This window comes from Bos indicus x Bos taurus, chromosome 7 (assembly GCF_003369695.1).
Source record: "Bos indicus x Bos taurus breed Angus x Brahman F1 hybrid chromosome 7, Bos_hybrid_MaternalHap_v2.0, whole genome shotgun sequence".
NCBI lineage: Eukaryota > Metazoa > Chordata > Mammalia > Artiodactyla > Bovidae > Bos > Bos indicus x Bos taurus.
The window spans coordinates 58059063-58075031 of record NC_040082.1 but is presented as its reverse complement, the minus strand read 5'-3'; the positions used below and the strand labels follow the sequence as shown (position 1 = coordinate 58075031).

The 15969-nt window shown below is 55.1% G+C and overlaps 2 protein-coding genes across 9 annotated transcripts; one reads left to right on the top strand and one right to left on the bottom strand.

Annotated features, from left to right (window-relative positions):
• Positions 1–39: 39 nt before the first annotated feature.
• Positions 40–4215, top strand: RELL2 (RELT like 2). 4 transcript variants are annotated; one of them, XM_027546158.1, is made up of 8 exons: positions 40–258; positions 1281–1520; positions 1906–1971; positions 2067–2133; positions 2584–2769; positions 3043–3418; positions 3534–3567; positions 3810–4215. In XM_027546158.1, the coding sequence occupies exons 2-7, from the start codon at positions 1337–1339 to the stop codon at positions 3564–3566; spliced, it is 912 nt and encodes a 303-aa protein (XP_027401959.1). In that variant the 5' UTR covers positions 40–258; positions 1281–1336; the 3' UTR covers position 3567; positions 3810–4215. The 4 variants fall into 4 exon arrangements, with proteins under 4 accessions (XP_027401959.1, XP_027401956.1, XP_027401957.1 ...); XM_027546155.1 differs by lacking the exon at positions 40–258 and adding an exon at positions 279–853; XM_027546156.1 differs by lacking the exon at positions 40–258 and adding an exon at positions 279–860.
• Positions 2414–14700, bottom strand: FCHSD1 (FCH and double SH3 domains 1). 5 transcript variants are annotated; one of them, XM_027546151.1, is made up of 20 exons: positions 14635–14700; positions 14302–14399; positions 13670–13715; positions 13227–13294; positions 12765–12906; positions 12542–12678; positions 12382–12445; positions 11125–11253; positions 10568–10690; positions 10285–10380; positions 9522–9647; positions 9007–9111; positions 8658–8819; positions 7674–7802; positions 7514–7597; positions 7230–7347; positions 6904–7124; positions 6091–6178; positions 4850–4905; positions 2414–4725 (listed from the first exon to the last, which is right to left on the bottom strand). In XM_027546151.1, exons 1-20 carry the CDS (start codon positions 14653–14655, stop codon positions 4660–4662), a joined length of 2079 nt encoding a protein of 692 aa, XP_027401952.1. In that variant the 5' UTR covers positions 14656–14700; the 3' UTR covers positions 2414–4659. The 5 variants fall into 5 exon arrangements, with proteins under 5 accessions (XP_027401952.1, XP_027401953.1, XP_027401950.1 ...); XM_027546152.1 differs by having other exon boundaries at positions 12765–12900; XM_027546149.1 differs by having other exon boundaries at positions 6904–7347.
• Positions 14701–15969: the final 1269 nt, after the last annotated feature.

Genomic DNA, 15969 nt, shown 5'->3' with positions numbered 1-15969 from the left:
TAGACCACGCCCAGGCCACGCCTCCTGCGGAGTTCCGCCCTCAGCTCGCTCCGCCCTTCTAGGTCTGGGGCATGAGAGTCTGGGCTTGGCCGGAGGACAGTAGCATTGGTCCTAGGATGACAGGGCCATTTCCTTCCCGGCGGGGGTCAAATCCTCGGAAAGCCGAGCCATCCTGTCCAGCTACCTGTCCCAAGCGGGGCGCAGGCCGTGTCGCCTCTCTAGGAGGCTCCGGAGAACCGGCCACGCTGACCCTCTCAGGTGCAGAAAGCCAGCTTCCCCCGGCCCGCTAGGGAAGATTCCCAGCTACACATCCAGCCGGGGCATCTGAGGGCTGGAGCCAAGCCAGGCGTGCCCGATAGACCGGTGGAGAGCGCTCTCGCCTGACTGCCCGTCCTCCTCACCCGGACCCAGACTCGGCACCGCACCGTCGCCGGGTGGCAGTGGGGGGGCTGCGCAGTCACGCGCGCACCACACTTGCGCTCAGAAGCGCGCAAGGCTCTCTCTCTCCGCCCCGCACACCTGGGCTCCGCCCCCTGGTCCCTGGCCGGCGGTCGAAGGCTTTTGGGGACCCAGAGCGGCTGCGGCAGCGCCCCCCTTCTCCTTCCCTTTCCACGGCTGGAGTTGTCCGGAGCCTGTCGCCGGTCCCAACCAGCCCTCATCCCTTGCCATCCTTCCCTCCCCCCACCCCTGCCGCGGCACGGGTATCTGCAGCCGCAGCCCGGAGCCCTTGAGGCGGCGAAGGGGGGAGGGGAAGGAAGCAAGGGATGAGCGCCGGGAGGGCGTCGGGGGCCCTGAGCCGGACTAGGACGCCCCTGGAACCGGAGCCGGAGCCGGAGCCAGAACCAAACCACCGGTACCGGGTGGGCCAGGTGGCCAGGACGGGAGAACCCGAAAGGCGGGAGGGGGTGTGTGTGAGACAGTAGAGGAAGGGGAAGGGGCTGCGGAGGCCTGACTCAGGCCCGCGCAGAAGAGATGTGGACGCTGACTCAGGCACTATCCTTGTGCCGGCCGCCTGAGAATTCCGTCCCATCTCGCTCTGCAGTGTCCTTGGGAGGGACGAAAGCTCAGGACAAGCTGGAAAGGGGGAGCTCTGGGCGTCGGGGAAGCGGGACCAGGGTCGTGGAAGAGGGTCTGCGCAGCCGCCGTCTGACACCCCTGGCCCGGACCAGCACCCCCGGCATGGACAGCTCCTTGGTTGGGTAGGGGGTGGGGCCAGACCTCAGAGGCTTGTCTGTCTCGAATCCTGAGGACGGCATTCCTAACCCTCCCCCCATCCTTAGCTGCAGCCCCCTAACTCCAGGAGCCGCCCTGGCCCGTGCTCACCCGCCAGGGCCTCATGTCGGAACCACAGCCTGACCTGGAACCGCCCCAACATGGGCTGTACATGCTCTTCCTGCTTGTGCTGGTCTTCTTCCTCATGGGCCTTGTAGGCTTCATGATCTGCCACGTGCTCAAGAAGAAGGGCTACCGCTGCCGCACCTCGAGGGGCTCGGAGCCTGATGACGCCCAGCTCCAGCCCCGTGAGTGAACAGCCTAGAACCTGGCTCAATCACCTTCCTCCCTCACCCGTCTCCCCACACCACTTCCTGGCCAACAGACCCAGGCTAAATCCCGACCAAGATGGGAGGTCTAGTAATGCTTTCTTGAGTCAGCAAGTGGGGTGCCACCACCCTGAAAGCAGGGCTAGAGAAGGCACCATGGGTGGGAAGCGCCCACTGGTAGTAGTCTTGGACTCCCACTGATTTTCCCTTCTTTTCTGCCCTGGCCCTTGAAATGCTAAGGTACAGCATGATGCAGTTTGGTAAAGGGGTAGGTCTTGAGCAATAAGCCACAGAAGCCACCAGGTAACATACCTTCAAAGTTGATCCATTTCCCGCTGCCTCACCAACTTCTTTCATCCTTCAGCTGAGGACGATGACATGAATGAGGACACAGTAGAGAGGATTGTTCGCTGCATCATCCAAAATGAAGGTGGGTGTAGGTTGTCCCCTTGTCCCCCACCTCCTCAACTTTCTCTTGCCCTTGCCTTTGCCTCCACTGACCCCTTCTTTTCCTTCTCCCCTCAGCCAACGCTGAGGCCCTGAAGGAGATGCTGGGGGACAGTGAAGGAGAAGGGACAGTGCAGCTGTCCAGGTGAGCTGGAAACATGGGCCAGTATGATTTAGCTTGCCTTGGAGAGTATCCTCTCCTCAAGCACATTCCTCTCCCAGTCTCCTTGCATGATTAGGGTGACAGGGGAGAGTAAGGCTGAATAACGGACAGGAAGAAGAAAGTTTGGTAAAAATCCTGAATCCTCCAAACCACATCTCTCCTTTAGATGTCATCAAGCCTAGACCTTCATCCCTTATGCCACTCCCCTGGGTTAAACATTGCCCACTTTTTAGCCCTGGGAGGGAAAACAACACATGGTCAGTAACATCTTCATATTCAGTTTATTAGATAAAGACAATAAAAGAATAGTGCGGCCTGGGGGAAGTGGGACATCTGGGGGGGTTTAAGGAGCACGCTGAAAGAACGGGAACAAACAGAACAGGAAGAAAAATGGGAATGTTCCCCCCTGCTCCCTTCCTCCCTACCGTCCAGCGTGGATGCCACCTCCAGCCTGCAAGACGGAGCCCCCTCCCATCATCACACAGTGCACCTGGGCTCCTCAGCCCCGTGCATCCACTGCAGCCGCAACAAGAGACCCCCACTTGTCCGTCAGGGACGCTCCAAGGAAGGAAAGAGTCGCCCCCGGCCTGGGGAGACTACCGTGTTTTCTGTGGGCAGGTGGGTATATGGAGTACCCCTGCGACAGGGAGGTTGAGGTGGGGGTCCACTGCTCAGGCATTTGACTCCAAAGGTGGGCCCTGGCTCTTTCTTCCTGGACTGGGAGCTACAGCAGGATTCAGGCTGCACAATGTGCCCCACAACCTGAGGCCATCTCCCCTGTCTTAGATCGGAAGGACATGGCTCTCAAACCCAGGATGTCCCTGACCAGAGGGAAGGGCCAAGCAGTCTTTGAGAGGTGGCCTTAAGCCCCAGTGTCCCCTCCCCTCCCAGGTTCCGGGTGACGCACATTGAGAAGCGCTATGGGCTGCATGAGCATCGTGATGGCTCTCCCACGGACAGGAGCTGGGGGTCTGGTGGCGGGCAGGACCCAGGAGGCGGCCAGGGGCCTGGGGGAGGGCAACCCAGGACAGGGATGCCTGCCATTGAAAGCCTTCCCCCTGAGAGGCCGCAGCCCCCAGCCCTTGCCAGCACCCCCATGCAGAATGGAGGACTCAGGGACAGCAGCCGAGTCCCTCGTGCACTTGAGGGGAACCCTGGAGCCTCTGCAGAGCCGATGCTTGGGGCTGGAGGGAGGGGCCCAAGCCCAGGGCCAGCCAGAAAAGAAGCAAACGGACAGCCAAGCAAACAGGACACCTCAGATCACCAGGTATGAAGACATGGCCAGCACTGCAATGGGCTGAGCTCTTATTGCCCCTGCTCTGCGAGGCCACTGGTATGACCCATCTCCTGTTCTCTCATTGTCCACCCCTCCTCTCTCTCAGGTGTCCCCACCACGGGGAGCAGGGGGTGTGTGAGGTGAGTCTGCCTGGGCCCCAAGTCAATCTCATCCTCCCAACCCCTATATGAAACTACCTCAGCCCATCGGTTCCCTGAATCCCCGGGGTCAACCGCAGGCTCAGCCTTTGGTACATATTCCTTGGTTTGGTGGTGGGGAGTTGCCATGTGCTCCAGCGGGTAGGAAAGGTCCCGCAGCCTCTGGGGAAAAGTGGGGGCTCTGCTTGAATAGGAGGCAACAGTCATCCTTCCTTTCCTCCAAGCCGCCTCCTTCACTGTGCTGACGGACTACCAGCTGGCAGGCCAGGGAGTGGGTGGGCATGAAGCCCCTCCTCTCCTCTGGACAGCACTGCCCCCCAGCTGAAGGACCCACTCTACTTCCACCTGGAGTTGCACAGTCTCAGGCTGGGGGGACCTGGGGAGAAGTACCATCCCTGGCCCTCAGCCTCTTCCCCTTCCCCTGCCTGCCCGCAGGCTGCCTGACCCACCTTCCCCATCACCTCACTCCATATGCTAGAGCGTGGCGGCTGGGAGCAGGCCCCTGCCCTTGGTGGGCCCTTAAAGCAATAGCACCTTAGGCCCTCTGCCCTCTTGGCACAAGAGGCCCAGGCTCTGGCTCGGGCTTTGTGCCCTTTATTCACTGTCAATAAATCCACTCAGACCATTACAGCTGCTTCGCATACTGGCTCCAGCTCCTTCTGACAGGCCTATCCCTGTCCCAGGCCCCAACCCCAGTGGCTCTGGCATCTGGAGTGGGGTGGTTCACAGAACCAGGGTGGAGACACAAATAAGCCAGAGCCACTCAAGACTTTGGGGAACAAATTCCAGTCCCAGAGATTTCAGGGTAGTTCACCACCCTAGAGATGGGGTGGTGGCAGAAGAGAAAGGGGGTAGTTTCAGCCCTAGAGATGGCTGAAAGATCATGGGGAAAAAGGAGTGGGTTCCAGCCCCAGAAATGGGGAGAGAAGTAATGTCAACCCCTGAAGGTGAGAATGGAAATCAGGGAGATTCCAGCATTTGACTGTGTCGCTTTGGATCACCATGGGGAGGGGCAGTCTGATAGCACGGAGATGGGGCAGCAGCATCACTGGGGGATGGAGATTCCCCCTGGCTTCAGGTGAGGGGATCTGGGTGGCCAGGATCCGGGGCTTTAGCTGGAGGGGGAGGCGGTGGACGCATCTGTAGGAAACACACAGTCAGTGCTCCCGAGGCTTCCCTTGGGGATATCCCATCCATTCCCTCCGCTCTGCAGATAAAACAGGACAAATTGGAGTGACCCCTCTTCCAAGGGAGGGGCCCTTACCGGCCTGAGTCGAGGTGCCATCATGTCCAGGGACCCAGGGCAGTCCAGGTCTGGATCTGGAAATAAGAGCCACAAGTCAGCCTTCTGACTTTATTTTGTTCACTTCTGTATCTCCAGCACTTAGGACCGTGAAAGTCACTCAGTTGTGTCCAACTCTTTGCGACCCCATGAACTATACAGTCCATGGAATTCTCCAGGCCAGAATACTGGAGTGGACAGCTGTTCCCTTCTCCAGGGGATCTTCCCAACCCAGGGATTGAACCCAGGTCTCCCACATTGCAGGCAGATTCTTTACCAGTTGAGCCACCAGGGAAGCCCAAGAATACTGGATTGAGTAGCCTATTCCTTCTCCAGGTAATCTTCCAGACCCAGGAATTGAACCAGGGTTCCTGCATTGCAGGTGGATCCTTTACCAGCTGAGCTACTAGGACCATGGCACTCTGTAAATATTTTCTGATTTAACAAATAGTCACTAACCTGGGTCATAACATCCATCAATCCATCCAACCTCAACACTTACTGGGCACCTGCTATATACTCAGCCCTGCTAAAGGTACCAGAGTAGGGGAGGTGGGATCAGAGCACCCACCCCTAATGGCTGTCAGCGACTGAATAATGAAACACCAACAAACACAATGAATGATCACTAAAGGATTCAAAGTAAACTAAGGGTGCTGGAGAAGCAGGGTGCAGAAAATGGTAACAGGGCCTCCAGGGTCAGGGAGAGAGGTGCAGAGAAGAAAGTGGAAATACCTTTTAGAAGAGATGGTTTTGGAAAAGATGGACGAGGAAAATGATGATGCAAACCAGATGTTTGCAGGATTCAAGAACACTAAGGATGTGTATTGGGAAAACACTGTGGGAGAAACTGGCTAATTTTAATAATAACTGGCTAATTTTAATAATAATAATAATGAGAAACAGTTACTAATTGCATGCTTGCTATGTGCCCAGCACAATGCTGGGTACCCTACAGACATCTCTTTAACTGTCAAAACTCAATAAGGGAGGAACCTTCCTCCTCACTCTGTAAAGGCCCAGACAGGTTAAATTGCATGCTAGGAAGTCTGGGCAGAGTTTGACCAATGGGCCTGGCTCCAAAGCCCAAACTCTTCTACCATCAAGCCTCAGAGAACCTGAGGGAGGAGGTTCCTGAGGGCAGGTAGAGGGGCCAAGTATAACCCAAGAGTCCCAGACTTCTTGTCTCTTACCCTCCCAGGGGCCCAGCTCCTTCTACTCACCACCGGGCAGGACAGGTGCAGGGGATCCATCCACAGCAGAGGTGGGTGCAGGAGGGGAGAAGCTGGGAGGGGAAGGGGATGGCAGCATCTGGGAATGAGAGGGCAAAGGCTTATTCCTGGCATGTGGGAAGGTTTCACCAGCTATTCCTCCCATCCCATCTTCAGTTCCTGCCCCATCACTTCCCAAGCTAGAAAGCAGCCAAATGCTTGTATATGGGTAGGGTTGTAGGTGATACACATTTCAACAGCCCATATGTATTGACACTTAATATGTCCCAGGCATTTTGCTGGCACTTCACATGCACTAAAAATTTATTCATTCCTCACCACCACCCCATGAAGGAAGTATTTGATGATTACTATGTCAGAGGTGAGACTCAGATTAAACCATCTATCCCAAATCATGGATCTAGTTAGTGACAAAATCTTGCTAGAACAATAGGTACCATATATCAAAGCACCTCCTAGGGGCCATTGGGCTAACGTTTTACCTCCATTATCTCACAACAGGAAAGCTAGTCTCCTGGAAAAGATATCATTATCCCCCTTCTACATGCATGTGAAGAAACAAGCTCAGAGAGACCTAATCATTGCCTAAAGTAATCGAATAGGAATCTGAACTTAAATCCAGCTCTAAAACAGGACAACCAAACTCTTATGAAGACTGCCTTGCTTTCCCTTTCCTCTGTGCCAAAGGAGATGGGGACTCCAAGCCACTATACAGGGAATGGGGTATTAAGATGAATATGGGACCTCCGTGAATGGGAGGGTCAACCAGAGATCCCTGGGGACCCAGGGAAAAGGAAGGCTCACCTGCTCAGGGTCTGAGAGTTCAGATGGCCCCGGGGGGCCAAGTAGCTCCTCCACCAGCAGGGAGGGGAAGACCCCAACATGGCCCCCAAATTCTCCCCTCCAGAAGCCGTCATCCACTCCATCCTGGGCCCGGGGCAGCAGGCGGATGAGCGCCCCCTCAGGGAAACTCAGCTCCTCGGCGCTCTGTCCAGTGTAGCTGTACAGTGCACGAGCCAGGAATGCTGTAGAAGCCCAGGAGAGATGGTGAGGGGAGGAGGTAGGCAGCGTGCCCTGGACCATGACACCCCAGGGCCACAACGACTCAGCAATTCTTGTCCCTTTCTTACCTGTGGGCTCTGCCCCCAAAGGGTTGTCGCTGTCACGGCTGCTCTCAGGGAAGGAGAGGTCCGCGAAGTTGAGATAGCGCTCAGGGACAAAGCCTACCTCACCGTGCTGGTTCCGAGCCTGCTCTCCCAGCCATGTGAACAGAAAGTGGGCTTGCCTCAGCTGTCCACGGCCCTGGCCCTTCTGCACTCAGGCTTCCAGCTTTTCTGGCTGGGTCTTTATGGGCCACAGAGAAGTCCCTCCCACTGCTCCCTTGCCAAGGTCTGAGCCCCAGGTCCCTACCCACCTTGACCCATTCGTCGGCATCTCCCTCCTCTATGACCTCCAGCCACTCGCCCTCTGTGATGGTCAGCTCGTCCTCACGTCCTGCCTGGGCCCCACAAAGAAGAGTTCAGGACTGGTTGTCCCCTAGCCCTCCGGTCTGAGGTCCTTACCCCCATTCACACCTGATAGCCAAACACCACATGGGCAGGGCAGGGGAGGGGCCTGGTGGCCAGGGCTGCGGGGGCAGGCTCCTCAAAGAGCTCCCCAGTCTCCTCACATTCCTCAAAGTCAGACAGCTCCACATCCTCAGCCTGTAGGGGCAGAGAACAGACATCACTGTGAGGCCTGGTCTCAAGTACCCTCTGTGTCTCCCACTCTTCCATCATTCCGTAAACCTTGTGGATCCTCCTCCAAGACAGTACCACCCAACCGTTCACCCTGGCTCACAGGGTGATCATCATCACAGAGCAGGAAAACACTAATGATAATCACAGAGTTACAGTAGTGAGCGCTTACTGTGTACCAGGCACAGTGCTATGTATCTTATGTACCTTGTCTTATTTAAGTTTCTTAATGGCGTGCATACTCAGTCGTGTCAACTCTTTGCAACCCCATGGACTATAGCCTGCCAGGCTCCTCTGTCCGTGGAATTTTCTCAGGCAAGAATAATGGAGTGGATTGTCATTTCCTACTCCAGGGGATCTTCCTGACCCAGGGATCAACCCACATCTCCTGCACCTCCTGCATGGGCAGGCGGGTTCTTTACCACTGGTGGCACCAGAGAAGCCAAGTTTCTTAATAACCCTGTGTTATTTTGTGGAACTACGAACCTCGTTTTACTTATGAGGAAATTGATGCTCAGAAAGCTTAAATCACTTTCCAAGATCACACAGCTAATAAATGGAATGTCTGGTACTCAAACTGCTTACAGCCTGCTCTCAGGACCTTAGTTCGTAACCACCATTCTATACTAACAGTAGAAGTTAACTGAGAGCTCTCTCTGTTACAAACCATGCCAAGAATTAAACACGTAAGTGATTCCATTCAAGCCTCACAACAACCTGTTGAGTTACGTACCATTGTGATTCCTGCTTCATAAGGTCTGCTTTCCGCTAGGGCTCTTTACCCTCCCAGGTGTGTAAGGCTAGGGAGTGGAGGGAGCTCACCGTGGGAGAGAAGTCCCTCTGGGATAGCCGGGCCTCGCTGAGCCGTCGCTCCTGCTCCACCTCATCCTGGGCCTGGGTCATGGCTGGCTTCAGCCAGTGCTGCACATCCAGGCCAGCCCCCTGCAGCAGGGCCAGCCGGGCAGCCCCCTTCACCTGGCTCACCTGACATGGGGAAGAGGGATCAACCCAGGTGATGGCTGGGTCTGCCTTTGGGAAGTGAGTGGAGCCTCCCCAGATATGTCCACCCTCTACAACTTTCTGCTTGCAGTCTCCCCACCATCAGATGGAGTGGAGGAGGCCGGAGGAGGTGTGATCTCAGTGGCCCTAAACCCCCAGCGTGGTGCCTCACCTGGGCCCGTCGGATGTTCTCCCTTACTTCCTGCAGCCGCTGTTCTATGCCTGGAGCCTCTCGCTCTGGAACCTGCTGCCGCCTCTGCTCCAGCCGCTGCAGCACCTGGTTGGGAAGGTGGAGGACGGGGGAGGGTGGAGATACCATGGGGCACAACTTAGAACAACCTGGTAGTTAGCTAGTTGCTTCACATGCATCCTGTCATTTAATGTTCCCTGGGATGTGGGTGCTATTATTAGCCCCATTTTAATGACAAGGAAACTGAGGTCCAAAGAGCTGAAGTCACTCAATACTCTCTTACTCAGGGTTATATAACTAGAAAGCAACAGAGCAGGATTTGAGTCCAGGTGAGTCTTGCTCCCAAGACTATGCTCTTAATTACTGTGCCACACTGTCAGCTTGAATTACTCTTCCCTTCCCTCTTGCCTACAGCCCCATGACATCCCTCAGTGACTCTGGGACCCCCATCTCTCAGCATTTCTTGCCCACCCACAACACCTGCACCCCCACCTCACCCGATGCCCATGATGCTGGATCTTATAGTCTCGGGCAGCTCGGCTCGTCCAGCGTTGAACTTCTTTCTCCAGGCCACTCTGCCCCGCCACACCTCCTGCACCTCCTTCCAGCTCCAGGACACACACCTGAATGAACAGGGAGCTGTTCATGTGAGGACTGCCTGACGCTGCTCCTTAACACCTCCTCCCTGCAGTTCCCTCCTTGTCTCCTCCCCACAAACAGGTGGGAGCACACACCTATGACTGTGGACACAGGTGTGCTTCCGTGTGGACACACAAACACAGTCCTGGAAATGGGATCCAGGTTGAGGGGAAGAGGGAGAATGAAAAAGACAGTGAAGTGAAAAGAGAGAAGGGTGGGATAAAGAGTGTTAATCTGTGTCCTGGTGGGAGGGAGGTGAACTGGGGTTCTGAAACCCTCTCTCCATGGTTTAACAGTCTCTAAGTAAATTCCACAGGCTTCCCTGGGGGCTCAGTGGTAAAGAATCTGCCTATCCATGCAGGAGGAGATGTGGGTTTGATCCCTAAGTTGGGATGACCCCCTGGAGAAGGAAATGGCAACCCACTCCAGTATTCTTGCCTGGGAAATCCCCTGGACAGAGGAGCCTGGTGGGCTACAGTCCATGGGGTCACAAAAGAGTCGGACATGACTGAGCAACTGAAGAACAACAAAGTTAATACTAGGATGTGAATAATGGGAGAGAGGTCTAAACCACAGTCCCCTTTACAACTGGCCTGGATCCACCTAGCACAGAGGTCTCACCTGATCATTCCCTGCTGGCTGAAACTGCTGAGGTGGGGTGGGGGAAAACACTCCAGGTTCCTGAAGAAAAAGCTCCAGATCCTGCTCCCAGCTTACCTTGGAGGTTGGAAAAAAATCAAAGTCAGCCATTCACTGGCTCCCTCTCCAAGCCTGTCCCCAGCCTTTCTTGGAAGAGGAAGGACAAGGTGAGAAGGAAATGGGCAGACATGTGGTGGGGTGGGCTGTACTGGGAGAGAAGGGTAAAGAGGATCTCTGGAGGGCTCCAATAGGGCACAGCCCTCACCTGGGAGGTCGCTTGCCTTCCGTGGCGAGCATGCTCCAGGGCCATCTCTGCAGCTTCCAGCTCCGTGCGGCTCAGTGAGGTCAGCGGGTCCCTCAGGTGTTCTAACAGCTCACTGACCAGAGCCTGGAGAGAGTCCCAAGATGCTGACACTACCCTCCCCCCAAGCAGGCTCTCTGTCCAGGTTTGGGTGGGAGATGGGCATGAGGTATGGGAAATTGGGAAGGAATAAGACATTATTATTGCTTCTAAAAACAGACCCTCTTGTGTACATAGCACTTAACACTTTAAAAAGCATTTTCACATTCATTCTCTCCCTTGAGCCCCATTAGTCTTATAAAGTAGTCTGAGCAGGGGTTATTCCTGTTGAGGAAACAGGAGTTCAGAAGGGTTAAGTGTTCTGCACAATGTCACGCAGCCAGCTAGAAGCAGAAGCCAGGAATGTCTCTTCTGCCCATTCTAAGCAGGCTAAATCCCCCGCCCTACTCAGCCTATCAGTGATGGGAAGCAGGGAGAGGCTCTCCCTGCGGAGAGGCAGGGGTATCTAGGCTGAGACTAGCCTTGAGCAGGGCTGGCAGTTCTTCCTGGTAGTAGTGGTCAAGGTGGGCATTGGTGGCCACCAAGTTGAGCAGGTACTCATTGCGGGCTGCTCTCAGCTGCTGGGAGTACTGGGCCGACTGGGCAGACAGCTAGGAGAGGAACATAAGTGTCAGCTGGGAGCTCTAGACTCTTGGGGTTCTTCCAAGGCCAACCCAGATCCAGAAAGAATTCTCACATTATTGACATAACTGGCAAACTATACTAAAAATTTTACATACTCACAACTCCTGATAAAAATCCTCTAGTGGAAACTGCATACATTTAGAAGAAAACCCCACCTGCTCCTTACCATGGTCTACCAGGGCCAACATGAGCTGGCCCCAGCACCTTCTCTCTTTCCACAGTGCTCGTCCCCCTGCTCACAGTGCTCCAGCCACACTGGCTTTCTCTCAGTTCCTTGAGCCTACAAAGTTATTCTCACCTCAGAGCCTTTGCACTTATCACTGCCTCTCCCTAGAGTGTTCTTCTCCTACATCTTTGCACAGTTGGTTCCTTCTTGATATTCAACCCACCTGTTTAGGGAGGCTTTCCCTCTAAATTGGAGAAGGCAATGGCACCCCACTCCAGTACTCTTGCCTGGAAAATCCCATGGATGGAGCAGCCTGATGGGCTGCAGTCCACAGGGTCGCTACAAGTCAGACACGACTGAGCGACTTCACTTTCACTTTTCACTTTCATGCACTGGAGGAGGAAATGGCAACCCATTCCAGTACTCTTGCCTGGAGTATCCCATGGATGGGGAAGCCTGGTGGGCTGCCATCTATGGGGTCGCACAGAGTCGGACACGACTGAAGTGACTTAGCAGCAGTAGCAGCCCTCTAAATTACACTCCCCTGTTATGCTTTATCAAAGGACCTTCTTTTCTTTTCATTTATTCTGAGTCTTTGTTTATTTACTATCTGTCCCCCCTAATTAGGCTGTGAAAGCAGGAACTCTACTGGTAGTGTTCCCCACTGTATCCCCCGTGTTTCGAACAATGCCTAGTACATAAAAGTCCTCAATAAGTGCATAAAAAAGGAACGAAAAATAAAGGTACTATGTCTATTTTATAGATGAAAATGAGTCTCGGAGAGAACAAGTTTACCAAGGTCATGCACCAAGGAAGTACAGTAGCCTGGATTCATCCCAGTCCCTCTGACTTATGCCCTTGGGTTCCAAGCCACTAGACTAATCTGTCCACCTCTCCCTGTCCCCACTCATGCCCACATCCTCTGAACCTTGGTGCTGAGTTTCTGAAGACTGGTCCGAGTGTGAAAGAGGCCATGGTCACTTCGGTTAAGCCTGTGCGGGCAAAGGAAAGGAGTGGAGGTCAGACCCAGCCATGGTGCCTTGGCTCTACACCCTGTCCCCAGGCTTCTCAGCTCCCCATCAGCCCACCTGGCCTGGACATCAGCCGCCTTCTCCTGGGCCAAGGCCCACACGCGTTCCCGCTGCCCATACAGCTTTCGGCTTCGGCTCAGCTCCCGGACAGACTGCAGCACCTCAGCCTGTGCCCTCTGGAGGTTCTCTGCTCCCTAGGGGCGTGGACACAGGAAGTCCTGATCCAGACCACCTCCATCCCTGAGTTAGCCCTTCCTTCACCCCATCCACTGAACCATACCTTCCGAAGCACCTGCTCCTTAGCACTCCGCCCCGTGCCCCCAGCCAGGTCACGGTATCGGTCAGATGCCTGGAGCCGGGCTTGGCCCCCAGCCACAGTGGCATCTAGCAGGCAGCGCCAGGCACCGAACACCATCCTGCCTCTCCCCAGAGAAAGACTGTGTTAAGGAGGGGAGCACTCCAAAGCTTCACGAGACACCCTCCTCCCAGCACCATGGGAGACAGACAGCTTTCCCTTCCCCCTCGTCTGGGAGCCCATCGATCGATCCGCCCATTATCTCAGCCACAAGGATCCCTCATGCCCTCCACCGCCATCCAGTGTCCTTGCTGGGTCAGCTGCTCTCTTCCTGCTGTATCAGCTCCACCTACAGCTCACGTGCCCTCCCCACAGGTTCCTGGGGTTGAGTGCCTCATTCCTTCTTGGCTCCCAGTTCCCCCCACCCCACCCCACTGTGGGACTCACCTGCTGTCCATCTCCCCACTCCGGTGTCCTTCCCTCTTCAAGAATGGCCCAGCCAGTTTCTGGAGTGCCTGGTGGGAAAACCATCACAGACCCAATTCCCTTTCAAAGACCCCATACATGAGAACACAGGACCAGAATATGATAATACCCCTCACTTTGCTAAGAGCTGTACATGCATTAACTTATTCCATCCTTGCAAGAACCCTGTGTGAAGATACAATTATTGTTATTCCCATTTTACAGAGAAAGAAATTGAGGCCCAGAAGGTTAAGTAACTTGTCCAAGGTCACACAACTTAATAGTACCACAGCAGGGACTTGACACACACGTGCCTGATTGTAGGCACATGCTCTTGACCAGAACAAGAGTATGTGTGGAGCCACACTGCTGGTGGTGTAAAGGAGGCCAGAACAAAAGGAAAGGTCCAGAGAAGAGTCCCATACCTGCCCATACTCCCGTTCAATGGCTGCCCTCTGCTTGCTGTAGGATCTGTGGAGATTGGGGAGGGTGGGGTGGGGGTGGTGTTACTGTTTGGTCCATTTCTCCCACCCTCCATCCTCTCTTCAGCGTGGTCAGGAAGGAGTGGGGAGTCAGGCCTAGAGTGTGACTACACTGACACTGAAGAGAGAGTCCTTGAGATCACCTCGGGCAGCCGCAGCACAGGACAACCGCACCTCAGTGCTCAGAGACTCAGCAGGATCTTCCCCACCCCTGGAGAACCATCTGTGGGCTTGGAGGTGAGGACGCATGGGGGCCTGGGTACAGAGTCCGCCAGCCTTCCAACAGGCGTGGGGTGGGGGTGGGGGGGGCGGCTTCTGCACAAAGCTTGATTGTGGGGGTGGCGGGCCGGTGTGGAGTGAAGGGCTTTGAGGGAGGGTCCCAGTGTGTTTATATGTGTTGGAGTGGGCACAAGGATAATACCTATCCGGTATGAGAGAGGCCTAAGGTGAAGGACTTAAATGGGCAGGTTGGAGAGCTCTTCACCCCCGCCCACCCCGACAGCTGTAGTATGTTGGAGAAGGGGCGGAGCATGTGACAGAGAAAGTGGGGGTATGTGGAGGGAGTCAGGGGTTACCTGATATCCTCCAGTAGGTCTGCCTCTCTCTGCTGCCGGGTCTGAAGGATGCTCAGCTGCTCCAGGAAGCGAAGCTTCACCTCCTGGGCCGGCTTCACCTGTAGGGGTAAAAAGAAGATGAAGACCCCTGGCGCGAGGACCTGAAAAACACTCCGCGCTGGGAGCGGTGAGGGGGCGGGGCCAAGGAGGAGCTGGGATGTTTCCTCGGTTACTTCTGGGTTGGCCTTTGACCCCTTCCTACTCTTCGACCCCCCCCCGGGCAGGTCTAGTGCCCGCTTGGTCCCCATCACTCCCCCAGCCCGCCAGGAGTCCCTGTTTCCAGGCCAAGCTCACTTTTCGGGGCGGCGGCTGCATCTCCGCTCCGGCCCAGGCAGCGACTCGACTCCGGAACTCGAGGAAGCCCCGCCCACATGTAAGCCCCGCCCCTGTCCGGCTCCGCCCTCGCCCCGCCCACGCCTGGTCAGTCTACTTGCTGCGCGGCAGAGCGCGAGGGGGCCGCAGAGAAACTGAACCTCCGTTACTGCTGCGAATACCCCGGAAAGGGTCCGCGCCGCCCGGTGGACGCCGCGTCCGCTGGACAGTAGGGGGAAACCTCAGGTTTCTGTGTCAAGACGCCTGGGTTCTATTTCTAGTAGGGAGCTGCTGACTCAGCCCATAATTATTTCTAATCATTCATTTACATATGCAGATCTCCAATCCTGACGCGACGGCTGAAGGACGGCGAGGAACTCAATCTATGACCAGGAAAACTGAATCACTGGATGCCTCATTGAAGATGCGTCTGATGAGGGAAACAGGGCTGGTCCAAGGCCTTTTCCCAATTCCCACTGAACTGGAAAAGCCGGCGTGTGAGCGAGGATGAGAAAGACGCCTGGAGCCAGGAAGGAACCAGTACCAGAGGAAAAGACAGGTACATCCTGGGCCAATGGAGAAGAAACAACCAGCGGGCGTGAGCTGGGAGATGAACGTGGGGACCTGTGGCCTAGAAAGCCTCTATCACCTTTAGGTTCTGCACCCTTAAGGTTCTGCACCCCTGCTCCACCCCACCCCTGCACTGCCTTCTGGAGATGTGCACACCCTTTCCTCATCCTTCTCACCTTTACGTGGCTCACACCTCCTCACCACACCCGACTTGGAAAAGGCAGGTAGGTATCTGTGGCCCAAATTCCAGATTCGTATTTCCAACAGCTCACCTCCATGAAGATCACCTCAGGAGATCTAAATAGGTACCTCAAACTTTTAAAACAGCTCCTTCCACCTGATCCTTCCCCAGTCACCTCTCCCAGTTAACATACTAAATGGAACCATTCTCCATACAGTGAGTAAAGTCAGAAACCCAGAGTCTATGTGCCTTCCCTTCTACCCCCACATCCCATCCATCAGTTCAGTTAGTTGCTCAGTTGTGTCCGATTCTTTGAGACTCCATGGACTACAGCACACCAGGCTTCCCTGTCCATTACCAACTCCCGAAACTTACTCAAACTCATGTCCATTGAGTCAGTGATGCCATCCAACCATCTCATCCTCTGTTGTCCCCTTCTCTTCCTACCTTCAATCTTTCCCAGCAACAAGGTCTTTTCAAATGAGTCAGCTCTTCACATCAGGTGGCCAAAGTATTGGAGTTTCAGCTTCAGCATCAGTCCTTCCAATGAATATTCAGAACTGATT

What these genes read in the sequence shown, in the direction of transcription:
- RELL2 (XM_027546158.1), top strand. Translation starts at nt 1,337, where the DNA reads ATGTCGGAACCACAGCCTGACCTGGAACCGCCCCAACATGGGCTGTAC. An exon ending in TGACGCCCAGCTCCAGCCCC is followed by an intron (nt 1,521 to 1,905) that starts GTGAGTGAACAG and finishes TTCATCCTTCAG; the next exon opens with CTGAGGACGATGACATGAAT. An exon ending in ACCGTGTTTTCTGTGGGCAG is followed by an intron (nt 2,770 to 3,042) that starts GTGGGTATATGG and finishes CTCCCCTCCCAG; the next exon opens with GTTCCGGGTGACGCACATTG.
- FCHSD1 (XM_027546149.1), bottom strand. Translation starts at nt 14,655, where the DNA reads ATGCAGCCGCCGCCCCGAAAA. An exon ending in GCGGCTGATGTCCAGGCCAG is followed by an intron (nt 12,446 to 12,541) that starts GTGGGCTGATGG and finishes TTGCCCGCACAG; the next exon opens with GCTTAACCGAAGTGACCATG. An exon ending in TGGCACCTCGACTCAGGCCG is followed by an intron (nt 4,726 to 4,849) that starts GTAAGGGCCCCT and finishes TGTTTCCTACAG; the next exon opens with ATGCGTCCACCGCCTCCCCC.